The sequence below is a fragment of the Echiichthys vipera genome, assembly GCF_963691815.1.
Source record: "Echiichthys vipera genome assembly, chromosome: 4".
Classification (NCBI taxonomy): domain Eukaryota; kingdom Metazoa; phylum Chordata; class Actinopteri; order Perciformes; family Trachinidae; genus Echiichthys; species Echiichthys vipera.
The window spans coordinates 25813649-25839948 of record NC_139829.1 but is presented as its reverse complement, the minus strand read 5'-3'; the positions used below and the strand labels follow the sequence as shown (position 1 = coordinate 25839948).

The following is a 26300-nucleotide window of genomic DNA, read 5'->3' as shown; positions in this document are numbered from 1 at the left end:
CTTGAAGTGGCAGATGTTACTTTTCTTCGTGTCTCGAGAGAAGATGTGCTCAGGTCTGTATCTGGGTTCGATTTGTCATGAAGCAGGAGTGTCGGCTGCCTTTAAATCATGGTGCACGTGTGGCTTCAAAACACAAACATTCCCGCCTGCTTCACATGGGAAAGCAAAAGGAGGAGGAATGAGGGCGGAACCAAAAGTTTGGAAATTTACCTAGAGCTGAGAGCAGGGTGGGCAGGGCACCAGCTTTTCGTTTAGTTTCTGTTTAAATCAGTGACCTTGAGAGCCGCAATACAAACATAAAATAACAACGTGAGGTTGAATGGAACAGAATCACTTTCATTATATGTCATGGTCTTGTGATAGTGTTTTATGCTGACAGTCATGTATTAACATTTTTATAGGGACACACAGCTTGTTGGTCTTTTCTCAGGACTTTACTGTAAATGTCATTTTTCTTCATGTCGCCTGTATTTGATGTGTGCTTAAATCATTTGCTGTGTATGCAACCTTTTAAAGTGTATTTAATAGCTCTCATGTAACAGTGTCCTGTACTGGCTTGTGTTTACTGCAAAATTGGATGTATTTAATATTCTATTTGTAAGATTAATTGTGGTATTGTGGCTGCTGTATGAATGTAATATTTAAATGTTCAGACCCCAATTTTGCATTTTTATCAGAGCCACGGGACAACACACTAATTAGGAATCTGAATGCAATATGAGCTCCTTTTAGAGAAACACAGAAAAAAATCCCTTCATTTAATATGTCATGGAAAATATCACCAAAATGTGGGATATCACGTCCCTGACTGGCGCAGTGGACTTGAGGGAACTTCAGACATGGTTAATTGGTGAGAGCATGCAAAGCTCCATACTCAAAAATTTCCTCTGTTGTTGCTGGTTATTCCTCACCGGTGAGTGCAGAGCTTTGTCACCCTCTACAGGACACACGCCCTCACTTCTTCAGTCCTCATTGGTTGGCAGTGCTGACCATGTGACAGGATGAGGCCCTTGAATGAAAATCCAAAATGACATCATCTCTCCTGGAAAGTTACTAACTTTTCTCCTACTCTGACCAACTGTCACATGACTAACTAGAATGACAGACACTGTAGGACTGACCTATGCTGAGTAAGCAGATGCAGGCCTGTGCATGTATTCAATTATAATACAGAAACATGTGTTTATATGTATGTGACAGCAAGATTATGTCCTCTAGATACCAAGCGTTTGATTCTAGGCATTTCATATTGAAAAAAAAAAAAAGATCTATGCATCCTGAAGTTAAAATATGTCAGAAGTTACTGCGGGATCTAAAAGAACTCATTAATGTACCCACTCCAATTCCAAACGCATTAAAGTAAATCACTTGACCATTACATTGTTTGTTTACTTTTATTACTTTTCCCAATGCTTTTCTATTGTTAGTTTTAATTGCTATGATTGCTGCAATGACAAAGAGCTTATACTTATAATTGAGGAATAACAATGACGGAATTTTGAATCTTGAAGTATTAAAGAATTTCAACTTTATTGTGGTTGATATGGTGGAAAGTAAAAATGCAATTAAGCTCAACTTCTCTCTTCCCATGAAGTGCTAGTTGATCGTCCCATTTCTTGTATGCCAAATTAATAACTCAGAACTAAATTATATTGAAATACATTTTAAATACCTACTGAAATGTCACATACTTGGCCCAATCCCAACTTCATGTCAGGTTTTAATTAATATAGCAGAGTATTGACCCCCCTTGGTGCAGTTCTCAGTCGAGTTACAAACAAACTCTGGTACGCTACAGTACAGTTTATTTGTGGTGGGAAAGGGATCTAACCTTGAGCCGATCTACCTACAAATGTACGCTAGCCTGGAAATCCAGACCCACATCTATCCAGATATAGGGTCTGGCCACGAGCAATAAACCTTCCCAACTCAAGGGGCGGCACCAACGCATGCATTTCACAATACCACCGACTACGACCGACTATGACCGATCAGAGCAATGAACCAGGTGACGACTTCGACTGCGCATCGCTGTCGTCATTGGTTACAACCGCCAATAACAGATAGAACGTTTGTTGAATCCGATTGGTGAGTTGGGATTTTCCAACATACTTAATGAGATCCAACGGTGCATGCTCAGAGGCAAATTGAAATTTCCAGGGTTGTTGGATGCTGCAAATTTGAAGGAAACGTCTCTTGTAGTTGGATCTTTTTAGCAATTTGTAATTTGGCAGAGCTTGCAAACTCTGCAGCAGCAGCTTAAGTAGTAGTAGTATAGCAGCATGCCTGAGAATTTCAAAGCAATGTTTCTCTCACAGAAATATACTGGAGCCAAACCAGCTTCTGCCAAAGTTATATAATACATATATATATATATATATATATATATATATATATATAGAGTGAGAGAGAGAGAGAGAGGGAGATAGACACACAGGCAGAGAAGAGCAAAGTCTCTGCGACCAGAGCAGATGTACTGTAGTCACATCGTACACAAAATGCTTCCTCAATCAGTTAGTAGGATAAGCACTTCATACAACCACAATTCAAAAAATCCAAGCTGTCCCCTTTAACATGATACATTTCTAACACTTAATGCCATATTCATTCATAGATTAAGATGTGGTCTAATGCCACTGCATATAAGATGAATCTGAGAACCTGTTGAGAACTCAATGAGGTAATATGAAGCTCCAGATTCAGATTTGATATCTTGAATATCTTTGCCTTTTATACATTTAAAGCATGGAATAGTAGGAGAAACACACTCATGATGTATGGATGTATGCCTGTAATAATCAGAAACTGAGATATACGATTAGTTAACATGGTGCATGAATGCAGACTGTGTCTCATTTGGGTCCTGGTTATGTTATGTACAATAAAAAAATATAATATTTTGTTTCAAAACTACATTTCTCCAGTAATAATCCAGGAAACAGAGCAGCCCTTCTTCTCCTCTTCCTCTCTGTACTCCAGGCTCAGCTGCCTCTGCTCCACCACACTTGGTCAGACATGGCAGGCCATCAAAAAATCAACTCGTTCCCACTCCACCTGTTCAAAACACTATTAATCTGCTGCCTTCCAATAAAAGGCTTGGCTCTCAGCGAGGAGCCAATAGAGAGGCATTAAAGCTGTGAGACCCAGGCCAATCCCAGGCTGCATTCTAATGTGGCCTATCTTTATCAAGGTGCCACTCCATTTCCACATACTGCTTATTTATGACTTCTGAGCAGAGAGCCGGCAGGAGGCATGTGTCTTTAGGAGAACACTGAAATCTGTGTCCAGAGGGCTCACTTCAAACGTCAGATATGGGATTATCACAGACCACACTGTGGCTGAGAAGAGGTGAAGGGCGAGAGTGAAGAGTTTATCGGCTTTTTTCTTGATGCGGTAGCAACTTTGGCGAACACCAGGGACTTTGTTAAAATTGACTCTTAATTATTAGAATATCTGGGGACGGTGGGTGTGATCCCAGATCCAAGACATCGGCCTGTGGGTGAGAGAACTCGTGGGCCCGTCAGAGCTCTTTTCCTGCCTGGATCTTATTGGATGTGTTACTGAGACCTGGAGACAGAGTTACAGTACTTCCCATGGATCCAAACATCCAGGGGTCTTTCCTGTTCAACAACAGCCTGAACCAATTCCCCTCGGAACTCAAGGCACCAGTGTGCCAGTACTCAGTGCCCAACTCTTTCTACAAGCTCAACCCGGGCCTGAACAGCCAGCTGCAGGCGGGGACGCCTCACGGCATCAGCGACATCCTGAGCCGCTCCATGATGGGGATGGGCTCCACGGGCACCACCACCCTGCTGTCCGGATACTCCACAATGGGGGGGTTCAGCCCCTCCGTCACCAGCACGTCCATGTACTATAACCGAGACTACAACTCGTCCCTGGGCGGCTTCTCAAAGCCCAACGCCGAGTGTCCCATAAAGGGTCGCAGTATGAGCTGCTGGGCGGAGAGCAGCTGTGACTGGAGAGGAGGGAGGCAGCAGTGCACCAACAGTGAGTCTCAGTACTGCAGCACGGACTCATCACCCAGCTCATCAACACATTACAACTCCCCCGTGTCTGTCTCTGAGGACTCAACAAGACGTGTTACCTTTTAGTGAGTGTCCTTTGTCTTCACTAAAGAAGACAAATGCACTCTAATCAGAAAAGATACATAATATGTACTCACTTCAATAACTCAGACGCATCAAGTAGTATGTATACTGTAGGTGATTTGACCAAAAGCTTTAGTTTGGAATAACGCTTAGATTAATATTATTTCATTATTATTCAATATTTTACCCATATTTTAAATATTATTATATTTCTAAGGGAATAATCAAGAAAATACAAATGCAAGGACTCACAGGGGTTGATGAATATATGTGGCATTTCAAACATCCAATCAAAAGATGTCCCTCATATCATATATGTAGACAAAGACAAAGATTATTAATCTGTTTGGATTAATGGCCATATTAAACTTCTTCTACCAGTATTCATATTCAAAGTGACTTTGTGATTAAAGGATGGATATGATTCAACATCAGTGTTTCTAATTATGAAACAGCAGGAACTCAAACACTTTTCTGGCTTTATCCGAGAAAAATATTCAATCCTCAAAGTATTCCAGTGGGTGAATGTACATCCAGTGTAAGACTCTAAAAAGAAACCCAGCACTGTTTTTATTTTTATATTTTAAATGAAGTATGCAATTATCCTTTTCAGTTAGTGGTCCTCTGGGGGAGATGTCGGGCAGGAAGAAACACACCAGACCAACATTTAGTGGACATCAGATATTTGCACTGGAGAAAACATTCGAGCAGACCAAGTACCTGGCCGGGCCTGAGAGAGCGAGGCTGGCTTATTCTCTGGGCATGACTGAGTCCCAAGTCAAGGTAAAGACAACAGCACACTTCTACCTTAAAGCTTTTGGAATTATGCTTTTGTGTGAGGTGCCTTACAACGTATAACATGTTATTCCAACGATTTTTTATGTCTATATATATATCTATATCTATATATATATAGATATATATATATATTCCTCTATTTTTGACCCTACCAATGATGTTTTTGAGTACAAACCTTTGAAAGGTGAGGTGCAGTAGCCTCTCTACGTCACTCACGTGTGTTGTGTTTAGGTGTGGTTTCAGAACAGACGCACCAAGTGGAGGAAGAAGAGCGCCTTAGAGCCGAGCTCCACGCAGACCAGCCTCGCGGGTCAAGGCGGCGAGGCCTCGGAGAACGAGGTGGAGGATGAGGAGTACAACAGGCCTCTGGACCCCGACTCCGACGACGATAAGATCCGACTGCTGCTACGCAAACACCGCAGAGCTTTCTCCGTCCTGCGCCTCGGGCCGCACCACGTCTGAAAAACTTCCTGCAAAACACACAGGCACGCACACACACACACACACACACACGCGCGCGCTTCTCAGCAGACCTGCATGTTGTAATAAAAATAATTCGTTTTAAATACAAAGTTTAAGCATCTGCGCATGTTCAGAAGAGGTCATTTGTGGTCGTCAAAGGTTCAATAGAGAAGCAGGCTGTAAAAATGAAGCTGAAAAAAGACGTTTACTTTTATAAGTTACTGTTGTATCACTGGCCTGTTTAATGTTACACTGGTATGCGGTGGAGTTACGTCCTACACAACATTTTGTACAAACATCTATGAAAATGACATTTAAAAATGCATGATGCTATTGGTGATACTAAATAAAAAAGAGAGTAACCTAAAATGATGTATGTGTTCTCCTTTGAACAGTTGAAGCTGCTGTATTAATCCATGGATAAACCCAATGTATGTGCAAACCGTTTCCATTCTCAGTGTGGAAGTATTTCTAGGGAATTTGCTTTTAAACAATAGACTATTTAACACCCACAGACACTACAGTAAATGAGACACAGTGACGAGGTGTTCATTATCAGGAATAAATGGAAGTTAGGGAGGACATTAACTCCCAATAACGGACACCTCATCGGGCATTATGTGGGATATGGGCTTCTGTGCTGATGAACCCAAGGCTAAACTGGGCTTCGCTCGCATATGTGTCATTTATTATAATTTCCCGTACGTATAACTTATAATTATGCTAAATGCTTATATTTAGTGTTGACTTGAAGTTGGTTAAATTAATTACATGTTGACAGCTTTGTTTTCCATTATTGTCTACTAGCTTTTGAAATAAATTGTAAATAAAAAAAAATGATCAACAATGCTGCACAATTCATTATTGTGAATTTTTTATCAAGCATGAGCAATATATGTTTTAATTTCCCACAGTGTATTTGCTATCAAGTGACAAAACTAAAAGTGCAAGCAAAAAGGCAAACGCTAAAGAGAGAGGTGCAAAGGTTAAAGGTCAAATCTTGTGTGATTTACCAGTGTGGTCCGGCTTAATTGAGGACAATGACCCCCACAACCCATGTCAACACCAAATCAATACCAACAGAGCAGCTCATTCACCATTTAGGCTCAGTGCATTTAGCCTCCGCATGGTTCAGACGTCGGGCCAGATGATTCTGTCAAAGACAATTCAGATTTGATAGTTCGCATCAAAGATAATTAAATACACCAGCGTATCATTCATCGCCAATTCTGTCATGTGAATGTTGATCAAGTCTATACAGGAGCTATACAAATATTTAAAAATGATTGAGTACCTACAATCTTTGTGCTTTATGAATTTTCCGAAAGCAATCCATCTTTTAGTCTCCCTCCAACCTGCTGCTGTCTGACCACTGAATCAACCCCCCAAAAAAAGAAGAAATGCAATTAAGTTTAGAATCTGTCTCTTGATTTGCCGACCTTTTGAAGACTTTCCATCTAGACAAAATGTCCTAAATAGCAGCCTATTCCAGCTTTAGAGGGCAGGTTTAAGATGCAGTTTTTCTTCTGCCACAAAATAAGCACAGCTCACCTCCAGAATGAATTCTATGGAAAATTAATGTATAACACAGCGTAAGTTAATGTATGGCTTTAATCTATATTTCTCCAATCTGTCAGTTCTTCACTTCAAAGCATAGGGAGACTTTGCATTCGTCTTGTTAAAATGCAATAATAGAAATGAATCATTTAATTTATTCATTGTAGTACACCCCTGCCAAGATCCACATCTTATTTTCTGAAAGGTGTGCCACACAGTAGGACTTACCCAACCATTCAGGTTTATCAGCTACACGCGGGAAACAACACCAATGTAGAGGATCACGTCTTTAATGTAGCATTGCCCCAAAGTGTTGTGACTCATATAAACTCAGCGATGAATATGGTCACTCCACAAAAGCCCTAAGCTGTCAGTCTAAAAATCCTGACGTGTTAGATTGCATATGCAGTGCTGGTAAAGCAAATAAATTACAATGCAGAACATTTATAAGGGGAATATTTTATTTACAAAGTGTAATGTAACAATGATGTAGTGTTTGACCAGAGTTAATCTAAAGGTAATACTGCCCTTATAAGGAACCCTACTCCCATTACTGATCATCAGTGAACTGCTACGTTTATCACTTTAAAACTGTTCAATCTACACAAACATTTCTGTCACTGATTCATTACGCATCTTGTTATGCCAAGGCTTTAGTCTGTACAAACATGACTGGCAGTCCAAACTTGATATGATTCTCTGAATTTATGCATGAAAAGTATTTATGTATGAGTTGCATAAGACAGTCATTTTCACAAAACACTCAAATTTCAAAGGATTAAAGGACAGATGTAAGTAACGAACCATAAACATATTTTTAATTGTTTCAATTAGTTATCATTAATGCCAAATAAAAACATAATTCACACATCAAAAATATTATACAGTTCTGGTGCTACAGTATGAGAATATGGATCAACAAAAACAAAATAAGACAAATCAATCCAAACCCAGACAGTGAGTTGTGTGGATGCACACGTGTGTGTATATACTGTATATATACAGGATTTTGTGAAGATCAAGTGAAGCCATGCTTACAGTTAGAAGTAAACATTTGAGGCCTACATTATTAATCTTTTGGCAATGAAATAAGGTCGATGCCAACCAGAACAGGGTGGAGAAGATTTCTGCACAGACAAACTGTAAAGAAAACTTTCTGAGTGAGGACGGCTTAAATCGAAAAAAGTTGAGAACTGCTGAGTTATAGCTTGTGGAATAAAGCACTTGGTATTGATGTACAGTTGGTATATAAGAAAAACAGCAAAATAATGTTACTTGACATTCAACACTCTGCTGCTGTTATATTAATACATTCAGCTCCTACAGCGGCATTCGTAAACTGCTGTAGTTGGTTTGTTGTGGCTCTAAAATGTTATTGAACTTTTGTCCACTGTCTAGTGACATTTTAACATATTACACAATCGTCAAAATCAGGTCCGGGTGTGATTTTGTTATGTGATGATGAGACACGAGACATAGTTAAAGCCGCTGGGAAAGCTACAAGTATGAAAAACATGTCAGTAACCGGTCCTTCATCGATGAAAACTAACATGTCAACAGGAAACTGAGCTAACAACATTCCTCAACTGTGTTTCTCTGTGGTGTATAATCCGGCTTACAGTGATAGTAAGAAACTTATACTTATATTTCCACCTCAACTAAAAATTAAAGATCCGGTATTTTTCTATTTTCATCATTATTAGCGGCTCATAATAATTGTATATAATAATGTTGTTTATAATGTTCAACTAAAAGTTATTTACATCAGTTTCACCATACTGGATTCTGATTGGCTAATTTAAAACCTACTGAGTGGAAGCTATTCAGTTCGAATGCTGCAAAGTGGGCTATCGTACTGACTGGAGAGATTTAATAAATGATTTAGGGCCAATAAGTAATGAGTACATTTGTGATGACTTGGCTGGGGTTTGTCTCACACCTTTTTAATGCAACAACTACAATCAGGAAAAAAAAAGGTAAAAATGTTTTGCATACACGTGCATGTAAAAAAGGGGCTGGTCCACAGTCGGCACTGCAGTCTTGATCTCCTGGGCTGCAGGCAGGGATTGCAGGAACATCCTCAAAGACGCTAAGCTTTCAGGCTCTGGGACTTATGATTTGAGAGTGAGTGGAGAATCTGAAAAACTAAAATCCATAACAGCTGCTGATAAATCTGTGATCATGAAACTCGTGCTGCGCTCCACAGTATGTGGCAGTGAGACAGTCATATGTGAGGACGGGGTATTATTACAGCGGGGGCAACCTGTGTTGAGACCCCGCTGCTGGCTGATGGGTGGGTTTGTGCCAGGTAACCATCATACGGATTACCTTGATTACCATGCAGGTGGTACTGATACTGTGCGAGCTGTGAGGATGGTGTGGTTACAGACCTGCAACAGACACACACAAAGAAACAGATCACACATCATGTAGCGACCAAAAACAAAAACAAAGGAATGAGAACAGTTGTGGGACTCTGTTCCACAAGTGTGATAGTTCCTTTTTCCTCTCCAAGTAGAACACAGTGCAGGTGCAGAATACAGTGTGTGGGGACGCAGTATCTTGCTAACAGGGATTCTACCCTATTATATGTAGGTAGATAGTGCCTTTACAGTCATTCCCCGGCTGTGTTGACAGTGCACAGACACCGAGAGCGTAGTTGCGGAAGACCTGAAAAAACTGGCAGATTGGACTTTTTTTGGGGGGGCTAAAAAAGACAGGAGCTACTACAGAGCATTTCAGACAGATGGTGAATACAGTATACATCCAGACAGACAGTATTGGAAAAGTAATGTGAACATTAAAGCATCAACAGAAGAACAGTGCTGGGATCAAGTCTGACATCCAACGCATTACGTTCTCAAAATCCCTTTGCTAGGGCAACCGACAACCTCTGAGCTAGCAATCTACATTTAGCTAGTCTGCATTGAATCAGAGTTTGCAGTTGCAGGACTAAAACAACTTGGGAAAGCACTTGGGAAATTTTAAGAAAAATGTTCCTCAACTTGAAAATGCAAAGAATTTGGGGATCGTCTCTGTACGCAAGAGACAAGGCAGAAAACCAATATTGGATGGCTGTGTGTCTCCATGCCATCAGAAAACACACACATAAAACGTAGCTTGTCAAATGTCAAACAGAAAAGGAAAAGCAAACTGGCTGCAGCATCTTCTAACTCCCTTCATTGCTTGGACTCATTATTTTGCAGCCCTCTGAAGAAGGACTCTCATGAAAAAGCAGTCAATCCCTGAAAAAAATACATTTAAATGGCAGCAAAACAAAATCATGGCCGTAAAAATGCCAATACGCTGTCCAGCACAATGCATGTGTCTCTGGCCGACCATCCAGATGGTAATTAATGAAAAGCGGGCCAGCAATGCACTTGGTGTGTAGCCACAGTGACAGTGGAGAGGATTCAATGGACATAGATCAGTGAAAGGTGCTGATCGCCTGTGGTCCTACTACGCTGGACACAAAGGAGCGCCTGTGTCCCGCAAGGCACTTCATCTTAGTTCATACCCCAGCTCCAGTGGGCCAGCCTGGGTTACGGCTCTCTGGGGACCTGAGCAAGATTACTGTGATCGCTCTCACACACTGAATTCCCTCCCCATTTGGAATCAACACACACACACACACACACACACACACACACACACACACACACACACACACACACACACACACACACACACACACACACACACACACACACACACACACACACACACACACACACACACACACACACACACACACACACACACACACACACACACACACACACACACACACACACACACACACACACACACACACACACACACACACACACACACACAGTACAGTATAGAAACACACTCACTGGCACATCTTCTTACCATTGAGAAGGATCCGAGTCAATGGTCATTTGTCTTCAGTGAGAAGAACAGGAAAACCGGCTACAAGAAAAACACGCCAGAGTCACTCTCCAGTCTCCATGGCTAGTTTGTTTGCCTGCATAACATACATGCTACCTCAACTGTTACCTTGTGGTCTCCCATACAGACATTAGGACCCACTGTGTTGTAAACAACACTCTTCTCACCGTCATCTCCCTGGAAAGATGAATGAGTTTTTAGTAACAAAAGGAAATAAAATGCAGCATTACATCTATAACTTATCTTAATTCAGATGTGGCAATTTTATGTCATCTGTGCGGTTGAGGGTTATTAATGCTCAATTACATGATAATATGAGGAGATAAGGTTTGCTGAATCAGTGACTTCTTTTAAATCACTTCTTAAAACACATTTTATAGACTTGTCTTTATGTGGTCGCCTTTTTTATTGTCCTTTTACCCTCTTAGTTATTCTTTTGCCATTCTACTGTTTCTTTAAAAGGGACACTGTGTAGCGTCTTAAGTAATTTATTACCACAAATCAACGTCTTCATTCATAAATAAGTCCTCATTGGTGTACAATTACCTCTGCCAACAATCTGACTAATCATCCTCAGCGAATCATTTCTTATCTGTCATCCATGTCCTTCTGGTCTATAAAAACTATGAACGCCCGAAAGGGACATAAAGAACTAGGCCTACGGAGTACCGGTAAGGCTAAACAGCTTTTGGCTCAGCGCCAGTGTGACTGTGGAAGCCTGGAGAAGGAGCTCAGCAAGGCAAATTTGAAAGCCTGCACTGCACTTTTGTTCATAATGCATGATACTTTTGCCACACCACAGGAGAAGGAATCCTCGTCACCAAAAAAGTGGAAATAGCTTCTTGGCAGGTAGCGCCTACCACAGTTGCAACCAAGTTGCCCGTGTGCAAAAGCCAGGCGCTAGTGAGCACTCTTCGCTTAAATGCAATATTCAATTTTACTACAAGATGGGAGTAAAACTGACACAGTGCTCCTTTAAAGGCTTCCTATCGTTTAATCTCAGTTTGTTGTATATACGTGTATGTGCATAGCTTTCTATTTGCTTTGTCTGTCAAAGCACTTTGTAAACTTCTGTTTTTAAAAGGTGTGATACATATCATTTCATCAATATTATTATTAAAACTATTATCATGATGACAAGGCCAAGAGATGGTTCAAACCAGAGTCATTATACAGTGTACAACAATACTGTTTTTCGACTTCTTCTAAGTAGATCATCAACTCATGAGGATGCTGACTTTTTCCCTGGGCTCAGTCTAGTCTCACACAGTATATATGGTATGTACGTGGCCAAAAGTGCATAGTTTAAAACACTGGAAACATTAAAAAGTCAGAGACAGCATTTCCAACTGACTCATGAAGCTATTGTTAGCTTAATCAGCTAGCTAGTTACACCTGATTAAGACTGCAGCTGGCAATCAATAAGTTGTAAACCTGCACCTTTATCATAATGTGCCGTGCAAGAATGGGAAGCTTAGCAACAGCAACTACCATAGATTTGAAGATGTTGACTCTTGACCTCATTTGAACAGGTAATGCACTAACTAATAATACCATCCTTGGTTAGCTTTTATGATGAAGACACTAATGTTGTTATAAACTCTCTAGTCATGTGAGAATGTAAATATTGTTTGAATTATGGGGTTAGAAAGGTGCACCAGCCACTTAGCCTTATCTGATGACAACTAACCGATTAAAAAGTTGTAATTTTGAAACTGTGTATATATAAAACAGAGAATATATTCTGCACTGTGTGCAAGTACAAAGACAGATAACATGCAGAAAGTTATGAATTCTGGCTTTAAATTCAGCATCGACTGACCCTGTGGATGAATTCTTGGGCGGTGTGTGACATGAGGATACGATCACACCATGCAGGACAGCGAGTGTTCATGTACTGGATCGGTTTAGTGTACTCTTCACTGTAGGGGTAGCTGAAAGAGAGAGGCGGAGAGAGTATTTAACAGAGGTGGGAGTTCATACACAGTATAAAGACTGCAGCATTCAGCTTAGTTACCTGGGTGGAAACTTGATGTCCTCTTCCCTAATAACATCACGAAAGGCTGCGACTTCTTTATCAAACTTCAAAAGCTGAGGGATACAGGCCATTACTGATTAGCGCCAGAGGAAATCTCAACACATTCCAAACAAGCCTGAAGTGAGTGAGTACAACTGAAGCATGGGTGAAAACCCTGTTGTTATCACAGTTTCATTTACCTCCCAGATTTTGTATTTGCTCTACTGTCATTCATATTACTGTATTTCCGCTGATGGGGTCTAATCTAATAATCTGTGGAGACATGTCAGATTGTTGCTAAGCAGCCGGTTCTAACTAAGTTATTGTTACAGCACAGAGTTTCTCTGAGGCCATGGTGTAGCACGGGATCAGTTTAGGTGAAAGTTGATTCTCACTGCTCTGCCGTTGTCCTCCCTGAAAACCGCCTGGTGCAGGTAGGTGAACAGCTTCTCCTCAATGTGGAGCAGCACCTGCGGGTGAAATGAAAGCAGGTGAAGTGAAAGCATCACTGGCAATTAAAATGTCAGTTGTCTTAATGAAACAGGTTTTAATCACCTGGTGGTCATTGTCTTTTTCTTCGCAGATGATCTTCTCCACTTCATTACTGCTATCCTTCTTCACTGTCTGCACATCTGCCGAAGTGGACAGATGCTGCTCACAGAAACACAAACACAAGGAAGTGTTTATGTCAAAAATGCCAGGCTGGTACACGTCATCACCACCTCATCAGGATAAAAGTTATTACATACCTGAACCAGACTAAGTGTGTCAAGACGGAAGTTGAAATCTCCAAACAGGAGGAAAGGCAGCGGAGTGTAGCCACTGTCTGATATTCTGGAAGGGAATGGTGCTGTCAGGAATCACACAGATGTTTGGGTCTAAAACCTTACCTTGCGTGAGTGTGTACAAATTCACATGAATATGACAATATTTTCAGAATAGTCCATTTAAAAAGTGTAAAGAGTTCAAAAAAAATATTCTGTTTATATGATGATATTGGGCAAGACTGTGGATATTCTCCATCAATAGAGGTCATCGAGTCAGACAAGGATTCTTAAATGATTGTTGTTTTTCGTTTTTTGGTGTTTGCTGTAATTTTGTACATTTCACAGTCATGTTTTCAGAACTTGTGTGCAGCTTGAAATCAGACCTGTTGATGACATATCTGAGAGCGTTTTTGCGGTTGGCTGAGTAAATAGAGGGACTGGAGTTGCAGGCAATGAGGTTGGAGGCATCGTGGAAGAGGTGCACATTGACCAGGTCCAGACCTCTGCGAAGAACACACACAAAACACACACACAGACAAAGTATGGTGATTTGTGGCAGGTGGAGAAAGCAAACAGGAAACGATTTGATAACGCCAAAGCCTGACAAGCCAACATGGGTGTCACTTATGAGAAGCTTTCTTATCAGCGGGCGCACTCGTGCTAATGCTGAGTCCACAAACAAGCACATTTGTCTTTTGTGCTGAGCGTTCACTCCTTTTCTTTGGTTGTCACTGGAAAACAATTAATGTGCATCCAACAAAAGGAGCTGATTTGACTCACAGCATGATCTTGTGGCACACAGATTGTGCGCTCCTTTTGTTATTATCCCCAGGTGACAACAGGGCAGAGCAAATAGTGACTACAGTTGCCAGAAAACACAGGCAGCTGTTCATGCCAGTGTGACTGTTCATACTTAGCTTTATTTACTTCAATTCAGTGGTTTCAAAACATACATTATAAATAGATATTCTTTGCTACTGTTATTACATAAAAATGTTTAGTATATGGTCTGCGTCGACAGGGAACCATGCTAAATTGGTTATGTGTAAAATAGCGGATTATTTTCAAGACAGTTCAGTCGCCAGACTAAATTAATTATAGGGCGTGGCCGATCTGTTATATGCCTATTCAAACAGGTGAGTTATATAAGAATTCACACACTGTACTTGTTTCATGAACAGGGGAATTAATTACAGGGAACAATACCGTTTTTTGTTTGTACCAAACTGAACAGTTTTTTTTCTGCTGTAAAGTTGTGCATTTTAACATGGGGCTCTATGGGAATAGTGTTGCTTTTGGAGCCAGCCTCAAGTGGCGATTCGAGGAACTTCAGTTTTAGACACTTCTGTGTTGGCTTCATGTTTCAGTATTGCCGCTTGAAAAAAGTATATATATATCTATAAGTATCAGCACTAGTATTGAGATACAGTATTTTTACCAAGCCCTCCTAGGAGATTGTAAACAGAAAGAGAAACCGACTGTCCTTTGTTTGATGACAGATTACTTCTTTGACAGCTACGTTATCAAGCCAGGGTTTCTTTGTTTTTATACGTATCATGGGCCCAAAACAGATGAACACACTGACTTTCAAAGCTGTTTGAGCAAGGCAACCTACATGCTCACCAGAGTGCTAGATTATCACAACAGTGTTTTTCCCCCAACACCTGTATTTCACACAAGTCAACAAACAACCAAAAGTGAAGTGAAGTGAAGTTAGTGCTTACTGGTTGTGTATGATCCAACGGGTCCTCATGAAGCCCTTTCTGGACCACTTGAACTGCAACAGAGACAAATTAGAGTGAGTCACTAAACAGCAGTGAGCCATGTCTTTAAAGAGCCAAACTGATAACTATTGATTCTTTCACATAATTTGTCTCATCTCCCTGTCAGTGTGGGCAGACAGCCCCTACAGCCCCAGTAGACTCATCTGTCCTAACATCTCCCTTTGGCCCTCACGTACCCCTCCCCATATCTGCACACACACACACACACACAGAAATGTAGGCAAGTGTAGATGCACACTCATGCATACATACTCACATCAGGCCAGAAATTCTTTGGGAATTTTTCTTTCTCCACTGTGGCGACCCTGTCCAGAGAGCCAACATGCTTCTTCTGTCCTGACACCGCTTTAAAATCCTTAACTGCGAGGGGAGGGGGGGAGTAGGCATGACATGTAAAAGAGTGAGAAAACATGCAAACAGGAATCAATAAACTGGTGTTAACCTCATCAGAGCGGCATACGTGATGAGAGGATCTATAAGCGAGCCATTAGACTGTGTTTGGTGAACAACAATCGGTTTGGGCCAAACAGCAAGTGGCAGCTGCAGGATGTTTATGGTTCTTCCATAAGCTTTTCTGAGGAGCTTTTTCACGCCTAACGTGACTGGACTATGCAGCAGGAAAATAACAGCTCCACTTCAGGTTCTTTGCAAATATCTGGCCAGGAAGGGTGGGCCATCAAACTGCCATTACACACAGAGAAATGCCTGATATTAACAAGAATCTTGCCAATCACATGCAACATTGCTCTCACTCTATGCAATGTTGAATGCAGAGGATGCAAGAGGAGTGGTTTATGTTGAGACCTAAAAGTATCTCTTTTTTTGTCAAGGAAAAAGCAATATTAATACACACAGCTGACAACTAATGACATGATAACAATCTATACAAATGTAATGAATGAGGTATAAAGTTTTTACCATTAAAATCATACTGATGGATGTTTTTCAGTGTCTTGTGGATGAAGTACATGCTCCCCAACGCCTTTGGAGAGAGGGAATAAAGGACAGAAGGGTTAATGCTTGCGAAAAAAGTAATAATATGTAAAATTGGTCTCAGGTTAACCATAAACATCCCAAGATCCAAAAAATAAAATCGTACTGAAATTATACTTTTTAATGTTGTTGCAAACACCTTTTGTTTCAGACATTTGCTGCAAAGAACACATGAAGAAGCTACATTAAGTCCAGTAAAGGTGCTTTAAAAATGTACCTTATGTATTGCCATTTTTAAAATTAACATTAAAACTTTATGAAACATTTTTTTTAGATGGAATGCTCGAGCTGTGTCTGATCCATTTAGGGTGGTTTCACAACAGCGGTCCACAATGAAAATAAAACATCAACCTCATGATCTCAACTCAACCTCTTGAGATGATGAATTGAATTGTTCATTTCCCCATCATGTGAGCTGAATTGCGAGCCCCGTATTGAACGATCGAGTGCAACACAGTATATTGTTACTCTCCCAAAGACACATGAAAGTTTAAAGAATAGAGACGTTCACAGTGAGCACATAACTGCACAACAAATGCTGCCCCCGCCCCCCCACCCCAGCCATACACACACTTCAGCACCCAATCATCCCTGACATGGGGCTGACAATTTTTAATGTACTAACTGCCTGCTCCACTGATCTGATTAATCATGCCCTGTGAGATCAATAAAGACAGAAAATTAAAACAATTTAAAAGGTATTAAGCAGTAGGCCTGCTGTCTGCCAACGCTGCCACTGTGACTGGGGGCCAAAGAAAAATCAGCCAGCGCTCAGAAGGCTCGGGGCGTGACGGACCGCTGTGCAACCCCCGAAGTGTCCCCGTGGTCGGCTCCAGTGAACGGCAATTAGTGGTCAACTTGTCCGAACTAGGTTTCGACTCAGAGTTATTTGACCAAATCTGATAGGGTTCTTAACTTAATACTAAAACTAAATGCTGAATCAAGAATGTTTCTTAAAAGCAAGTTATAGAATAGACCTACCTGATAATCAGCTCAGGAAAAGTGAAATTTATAATAATATATATAAAGAAAATTAGAAAAATAAATTTGGCTTGGTCTATGTTGAATCAGTGACAATGTCATGTTCACACACACACACACACACACACACACACACACACACACACACACACACACACACACACACACACACACACACACACACACACACACACACACACACACACACACACACACACACACACACACACACACACACACACACACACACACACACACACACACACACACACACACACACACACACACACACACACACACACACACACACTCCTCCACATACTCTGCCAAACACCTATCTTCATCAATCAGGTTTGTGCACAGTTTAATAAAAAAATATTGACTTACAAGTGATTTTTTATCAAAACACCATTTGTACTGGGAATGCAAGCAAGTCTGCCCCCTCTGCTCCTGCAGCCCGTCTGAAAGGAGAACCCCCCAAACTCTCTCTTGGCCGTATAACTGATGATTCGAAGCCAGGGGGAAACAAATTGAAAATCAATGCAGGTGGCACCGACGAAATGAGAATGAGGCATTAGGAGGAGTGTGTGTGTGTGTTGGGGGGGGGGGGCTGCAACCCTCTCGGGGCAAACAGTGGAGGGTGCGAACACTTGAGCGCAGGGGAAACTTAGTCCCAGCTGTCTTCCACCCCACACACTTTATTTATCGTGCACAAATGGGCTGGGATCAATAGTTTTAATCTAGAGTTAAATGTATTGACTTTGGCCCGTCTCCCCCACACCTGGCCATTGACTTTCTCCATTTTACTTCACACACCTTCAGTCCACAGATGCAGCCATTGACCCCTACTGTCAGACGTCCAGTGTGGGGGTACTACATGGGAGGAGTAAGGGTTAATAGTTTAAGAAATACTCAGCCACTTCTCTCAACCCCGGGAGGTGTTACTCTCAACCAGGGCAGCATTTCAGACAAACTAATGCCAGACCCATTACGAGTTTATTATAACTCCAAACACACTCAAAACTTGCTTGTGCTGTGTGACGTCACTAAAAGAAGAAGTCAGAAGCAAGAGATGGCTTTCACGACAGGTGTGGAGACTGGATCTGAGGCCATGAAGCAGCGTGCTGCACTGAAGAGCACCAGCTCCGACTCAAATAATAGACGACGATGAGAGATGCAGGTAGTGGCATGGGTAATGAAGCTGACTTCTCCTCTGTCTTTGTTACATCCATTTTGGAGATCTGTAACCTTCATAAGACTGTGGTTTTCAACAACAAATCATATTTAAAACAAATTTAACAAATCTGCACATTTACTGCAAAGTTTAAGCTTTGATCTGGTTTCTTTTACCTTCTTCAGGAATGAAACATTAGACAGAGAACATTCTTTAATTGATCAAAACGCCCCATGATAGCCTACTTATTCTAAAAAACAACAGCAACCACAACAACTTATATTATTTAATTTCTTTATTATTTAAATGAAATATTTTTTTTTAGGGTCTGATGTGCTTTGTGGTAAGACGGTTTATGAGCACAATTTCATTTTACAAAAATATATATATATATCTATATACATATATATAGATATATATATAGTCTAATAATATACATACTCAAATAAACTAAAGACATGTACAAATGCTCCACTGGGGGGCTGCAAACTGGCTTTGCTAAAGTGTTGACTGTCCACCTGCTCCTTCTTTTCACTCATCAGCATCAGCAGAGTGCATCCAACACCTCCAACTACCTCTGAGCACTAACATGGAGAAGGACCCCATCTAGTGGAGGCACATGTGAACTACTCTGATTGAGACTTTTGTGTTTCTTACCGTGAAGCTGTCTTCAGCTTGGAACTGGTTGTCCACATAGATGCAGACCCTGTCAAAGTCTTTCATTTCCTCACTGGACTCAATGCTCCTGGAAACAACAGAGCTATCTTTTAGGCCATAGATCGAAAAACTTTGTTCCCTTTGATGTACAGCTGAAGAGATAAGTCGATTAACTGATTAGTCGAACAAAAAAACTAATTGCCGAGGATTTTGAATTATTGTCTAACTGCCAAAGCCTGATATTTGAGAGGCTGAATCTAGTCTGTTGGTTTTCTTAATCTTCTGCGGTTGTAAACTGCATACATTTAGGTTTGGGAATGTTTGACGAAATAAGCTATGTTACAAATATTTTATAGATCAAGCAATTAATGAATGAAAGGGGGAATAGTCAGACAGATAAATCAATAGCTGTTACTTGCGGAGCTATTGGAAAGCAAGTAGAATTAAAATAAAGAGACCAGACTTTTTTTTGTTTCTTGTGATAATATCAGAAACATGGTGAAGGACTAACGTGATTGTACTGAGCAAAATGGATGATCAGTGGCACATTAGTCCTACCTAAAGAAGTTTTCAGCATGGCCCATGTTGACCATGTAGTCCTTCCCTCCCACCTCCTGGAAGTGCAGGGCGATGAACTGCGGCTTGTGGCTGTGGATAGTCTGTAACAAAACAACACAAACAGGTCTTAGTCCACAGGTTTTACATTACAGAGTAATGAGGAGTGAAGGGGGCCAACACGCTAGAGGATTAAGTGAACTATCCATTAGGGGTCATGTGGAGTGTCTCCGTGACTGAATTTCCGGTGTGGCATCAGCTAAGTATCAGCTGATGCACAGTGTCCAGTTTGCAGAGGAACATGGAGCTGTCGTGTGTTGGGGTGTCACTAATGTAAGGATGCCAGAAGCCTACAAAAGTGGGCCAGAAGACTATAATATAGTTTTCATTTGCCTAAACTGAACCAGCCTATTCACAAAATGACTGCCAGTGATGAGTGGAAGTACTAAATGTTTAAAATTGTGAACTATTAATGAACGATCCAGGAGCCCCAAACTTACCTTATACAATTCTTGTAACCATTCATTTTGAATCTCACCCACCTATCAAATGACAAAAAGAGAAATCATCAAAAGGCATGCAATCGTTTCTGAAAAAATGGTCTCACCTTTAGAGACCCACCATGACCCATTTTTGTCTATTTTTAGGGAAGGACCGGTGATCTTTAGCGGGTGATAGCAGTTCATGGGTAGATGCCTTAAAAGTGGTGTATATCAATCTTTAAAGCTTTAATCTCATTTAATCACTTGCTTACACAAAAATATTCACAAAAAATTAGTCAGTCCTAATCTTTCATAAAATGCTTTCCCTATAATTTAGATATAAAAAATAATGTATTTATTAATTTACAACAAAAAACTAATCATAGCATCTGGCTTTAGAATTACTTTTCCAGCTAACTGACGAGCAGGTCAAATGGAAATCAGGAAGTCATTAATCGCAGAAAGTAAATACTCGGAACTATAATAAACTCTGAACAGGTTCAAATAATAAAGACTGTCTGGGAATATTATCCTGTAGGTATATTGGTCTATTGGTTGTGTGTTCCAGGATGTAGTCTCATTCAAGTGTGGCTGCACCTCCCACAATCTGGCCACGGTCCACACATCATCCCTGGCAGTGAGTTTTATATTTCATGGTCACTTGACAGCTGGTTATCTTGTTAAACATGTATGAGGAAAACATGCGGAAAAACCTCACACAAGCCAAACTGTCAAACAAGGTCGGGCTTACTTAGTGAACCCTTCCCTGTTTGAACCTACAGGTAGAGTTCCATTTATTTATTATTTATTGTTTTTATTTATTGCTTACACTGCCCGTTTTAAAGCTGCACCGTGTTCCTTAGTGTAGCTGTAAACTGAAAAATGACTGAATTTATCCTTTTTTATCAACTTCAGATTTTTCCTGTTACATGGTAATGTACAATCTTCTACGACACCAGGTGCTTTCATACCAGCGGAGAAATGGCTTTGCATAATCTATTTGCATGGCAGTCACATCATTCTGCCGAGAAACACAGTTTGAATGCACTACTGAACCCAAGCTCTATCCACCGACCCTGATTCATTCTTAACTGTAATATCAAGGTTCAAGAGGTATAGTTCATCTAGCAATTATTAACTCTGACCGGGTTAAAACAAACAATAACTATTGTCTGGAAATACTATCCTGTTTGTTCCAATGGTTGTGTTCCAGCATGTAGTCTCATTCAAGTGTAGCTGCACCTTTCACCGTCCACACATCATCCCTGATGGTAAGTTTTATTAAAGGAGCGGCAGGGACAAGTTCAAGTCCCGCTCTTACTAAAGTGCAGAGTGTGGACTGGTAGCTTCTTCAGCACTGCTGAGTTGCCTTTGAGCGAGGCACAGAACCCCTGACTGCTCGGCGCAGTGACTATGTGGCAGCCCCATTACTTTGTCACCTCTCGAGTAATGCATGCGAATGGGTCCTGGTGGTGCATGTGTGTGTACTCTGGGCCTGTGTGTGCAATATAACTAGCCAGGGCCCTCGCAGTTCATTTTCAATTTTAAGGGTAGAGAAGTGAGCGTGAAAAACAACAGCGGCTGGGTCACAATATGAGCGTGAAAAACAACAGCGGCTGGGTCACAATATGAGCGTGAAAAACAATACCGGCTGGGTCACACACTTTCTCAAATTACAGCTAAATAGTACACTTAAATGCGTTTCTGTATACATTTTATGTGAGAAATAGGTATTACAGTAACAGAATATGGAGTTTTGTGAGCAATGGACCTTCAGAATGGGCAGTGACGCCATCAGTCATCGTCCGAAACCCGCCCGACATGAGATAAATGGTTATGAATGGTCCGTACACCAAAATCTTTCTGTATGGGAGAGGGGCCAGACCTATCTGCCAGAATAGTTGAAAATGACACGAGTTTGGCAAATTCATCTGGTTTCCAGGCTACAATTTAACAACAAGAGCAAAGCAATTCAATAAAATGCTTCTTTCTATAATACTCTACAATCCAACCACAAGATACTATGTTTTTCCCTTCAGTGGCAAACAAGTAGCACTGAGTCAGGAAACAAGACGGGGCACGTTGAACAAGAAGGATCCTAAGAGAGCTTCCGAGGCCGCATTGATCCAAAGAAACTGTTGACTTTAATGAATTCAGCATTGTGGTTAATGCTTTGTTGTTCCAAGATGTCTGATAATGAAACCTGGCTGGAAATGTGACTTTGGTAATAATGTGTTCCAACTACATATTATAATTTGTATATAGGGAAAGTTTGCGTGACGGTAACATCTATTCAATGCAACCAAGTCCATGTATAGCCATTACGCAAGCTCAGACGAAACAATGGACATAATCTCCAGGATGAATGTTACTGGTGGCACAGAGTAGCAGTCAGAGTTGAATGCCTCACTGGCTAAACTGCTCTGACGGGACATTGTTAGCCCCAGTACTGTAAAAGCAATAGGATTTATCCTGAGATGTGCTTAAGGTCTTGCTCTTATCCCAAAGGCTGGGTGAACATTTAGGTTTGTTTATAGAATTAGGGGGGCCTAAGTCAGTAGAAAAGCTCAAGTCCCCCCGGGGAAGATAGTCATCTGTTTACATATCTCCCACAATGGGATCTAACATGTTTTCATCAGAGCCAGATCTGGCAACCGGAAACATGCTCCTGAGCCAAATTTCCATGACTGTAAGAAACCCTCCTCCCTGCAAAGTCTAAAAAGTTTTGTCAGCCCTGCACAGGCGAACACTGAAAACCACTCTTTAGAGTACTCAAAATACACTCTAATCTCCTTTATCCCTGACAGTAATAAAGTGGTCTTACTGTTGTTTCTTTACCTTCTGTTAAAGATACAAATATTTTTGATTAGGCTTTGAACTCTAATTTAGATATTATAGAAATATAGTGATACCACTGGAGCCGGTGATGTAAATGCCTATGGTGTGATAAGGATGCTATAAACTGACTATTAAGTAACACAGACCCTCCCTGTACGGACGTCACAATCAGTAATGTTAAACAGGGATTGTACATAGCCGGCCTACAGTTGCCAGTTGTCGTGATGATTCTGGGGCACACCTGGAGAGGGTCAACATAGGACTAATTGATGTAAAAACTGAGAGGTGGGTCTCATACTACCTACTTAGAGGATCTGGAAGACATGAAATGTCAAGCATGTCCGGGGGAATATAACAAATGAACACAAACACATGATTAGTCCACAACACAAAATGTGGTCAACACCTGAGGTTCACTGTTACACCAAAAAAATGGATCAGATGCATATGAAGAAAAAGGTTAATATAAAATATAACTTTTTTAAAAAACGAATTAATTGAATCAGTTAATTCTAAATCTTGACCTCTTCTTTTCCCTCTAAACTTTAAAACGTGCTGTAGTAATAACATGTTATAGGCTATCAATGATGAGAACCCTTGCTAAATGAAGTCATCATTTTAAACATTAAGTTACATTAAGTTATTAAAGCACATCATGTTACATTAAGATGAAAATTTTTTCAGATGAAAAGTGATGAAAAGATGACAGTTCAAATAAGTTGTCTCGCCCACCTGTAGGGTTTTGGGTGAACAATAAGACAATTTGTCATGGCTGAGCCGTCAGTTTCACGTCTGACGGCTCACAGATTTCAGTGTAACACCATCCTCTTATAGGTCACGTGTGACGTTCAAAACGTACGCATCCAGGGTAAGAGATCAACTTTGTCTCGTGGCTCTTCTTTCTAATGAATCAGTCTTAATCAACAACAACAACAGCGGATGAATACTATTGAGCGCGTCACTGACAGCCGATAAAAGAAAACACGACTGAGCAACTCGACAACGTTGCTTATTGGATAGGCTACAAAAAAAAACCCACACATGAACTACAATAAAAGTAACAAAAAGGTTAGCAACATTTGTTACATCCTATCAAAGATGTATGCTAGTAAAACTTACATCCTGCTTCCTCTCGACTCCTTATTTCTATATCAGCCTAACAACATTAAGTAGGTCCTATATAATCCTCTGGCGGCACTGCAGTCTGGTGCACTTTTAATGTAACTCTTACCGCTCTACTTACATTGTCAAAGAGTGACCCGACATTTGCGGTGACCAGCAGCACATCAGTGAACGTTTCCATGTTGAAGAGCCACCTCCAAACACTGGTCTCGAGGAAACTCCTTGCAGAATGACGCGCGTGCAGGCCTCCAACGGATACTCTTCAGGAGCTTATAAAGGCTTAATGTGTGTGTGAGCCCAAATCGCGACTACTACCGCCAACTCTACACACAGCATCCCACAGATGATACAGAGTCGCTTCTGGACCAACTTGCTTGGTTATGGCGGGCTGTCGTCATTAGGTCGTCACCGTATGCCGGAGCGGCGCTCATATCCATCGTCGTGCCAAGGAGCAGTAAGTTTAGTTGAATATCCTACATGCGGTGGATTTCCGCCTCCTCTCGCTTAATTGGACTAGTAGCTGCTTAGCAGACTTAAACCAGCATGGACGGCGCATCTGCTGCCGCCGCCTTGTCAAACGCGCAGATAACCGGACCAAGCAGCGGTGAGTTGTGAACTCCGGGGCTCCGCCTCCGCCCATTTACTGCGAGAGGTAGACTTAGTCTTCATTGTGTTGACTTTATCACAGCTGAGCCGACGTCGTGACCGTCACTCCAACGTGTGTAACTTCTAAAGATAATCCTATAATATTTGATTGCCATACAAACCTGTCTGTGTGGCATGCATTGCAAAATATCTACTACTTTTAAGTCCCTAACCTTAACCCATGTTGTATATTATTCTGTTTGTTATATTTGTAATAAACTTGTATACCATGTAGGCATATAATGTAAAGTGTAACTTCACTACCAGACGACTTAAAGAAAATACCTATAAGGGCCCAACTCGCCATTCAACATACCACGGGCTCATTCTGTGCAGTCTCAACAGGAAGTTAGTCATTTTCTTTCTGTGAAAATTTTCTTTCAATGAACCATCCTTTCACTCAGGACAGTGTGTGTTTGCTTTTATTGGTCTCCCTATTTTACAACCAGAAAAGCCTCAAACGTATATAACAAGAGGGGGTTTATCTTCATTTGTGACTTTGCCTTAGGTGTGTGCTCATCACTAATCACTGCTATTACCTTTGCATACCTTAGAACTGCACAGCCCATGTAGCCTGCAGCTCTTGGGTAAAACTAGCACATCAGTGGAGTTGGTTTTGTTTTTATGTGCATAACCACAGTTTAGTCATGTTCTCTAGAAGAGCCTGCCTCCTACAACATCCAGTCATCACAACAGCAAAGTAACCACAACGTTTTACAACACCGCGACAGTAGCTTTTTCTACCCAGTGCAGCATAAAGCTGCAACAGTCCAATTTGGAGTCATTGGACCTGTGCCATCCAGCAGTCCCCGCTCCAGCCCAGGGTAAAGCAAAGATTGCTGGGGGGGTACTCTGCTTCTCCATAGTGAGCTTAGTGAGCTGTTCAACCATGGCATGGTTTTCACAGCCAACCTTTTGAGCTCTTCGCCCCGCTTCCTCTTACTCCTCCCCTGAGCACTGTGTGCTTTATTCTCCGTCAACAGATCCATTTGAAACTATTGCAACAGAGATGCAAAAGAATGCTGCCATGTCCATCACAGGTTTGGAAACAAAGATAGTTAGAGGGGAAACCTCTCTGAAAGGACTACGGTAGTTTATTGCAGCCAGGACTGCTGGGATTTAGAAGAAGCAGGTGCAAAAGAATTAGCAGAATACATCCATGGGAAAATATATAATGTTCAAAATAAAGCTCTCAATCCTCATGCCAAACAGTTTGGTGCCCACTGGACAATAAATCAGACAGGAAATGTTGCCAGAGTCTCGGCTTCCCAAGAATAGCACAGACAAGCAGCAGCTTATTAAGGCAGTATTGTTTGTATTATAAACATTAAATTCTAAAAAATATCCCAGGAAAGATGCTTTAATTTTGAAAATCCTTTGCCAGTCAAGGAAAAAAAACCCAAACTGTTAAATGAGATACATAGGATAACATGGAAGGGGTAAA

The 26300-nt window shown here is 41.0% G+C and overlaps 2 protein-coding genes across 2 annotated transcripts; one reads left to right on the top strand and one right to left on the bottom strand.

The window, feature by feature from the left end:
- Positions 1-3593: 3593 nt before the first annotated feature.
- nkx6.3 (NK6 homeobox 3) lies at positions 3594-5467 on the top strand (the record flags this gene model as incomplete). The annotated part of the gene is made up of 3 exons (XM_083911960.1): positions 3594-4008; positions 4723-4892; positions 5139-5467. The coding sequence occupies 3 exons, from the start codon at positions 3594-3596 to the stop codon at positions 5367-5369; spliced, it is 816 nt and encodes a 271-aa protein (XP_083768086.1). The 3' UTR covers positions 5370-5467.
- Positions 5468-7382: 1915 nt separating this feature from the next.
- inpp5l (inositol polyphosphate-5-phosphatase L) lies at positions 7383-24795 on the bottom strand. The gene is made up of 16 exons (XM_083912707.1): positions 24333-24795; positions 20270-20311; positions 19773-19873; positions 19215-19302; positions 16328-16391; positions 15666-15769; positions 15350-15402; positions 14009-14128; positions 13608-13692; positions 13414-13509; positions 13254-13328; positions 12859-12932; positions 12664-12775; positions 10950-11018; positions 10803-10862; positions 7383-9316 (listed from the first exon to the last, which is right to left on the bottom strand). Exons 1-15 carry the CDS (start codon positions 24390-24392, stop codon positions 10821-10823), a joined length of 1185 nt encoding a protein of 394 aa, XP_083768833.1. The 5' UTR covers positions 24393-24795; the 3' UTR covers positions 7383-9316; positions 10803-10820.
- Between the last annotated feature and the right edge of the window lie 1505 nt (positions 24796-26300).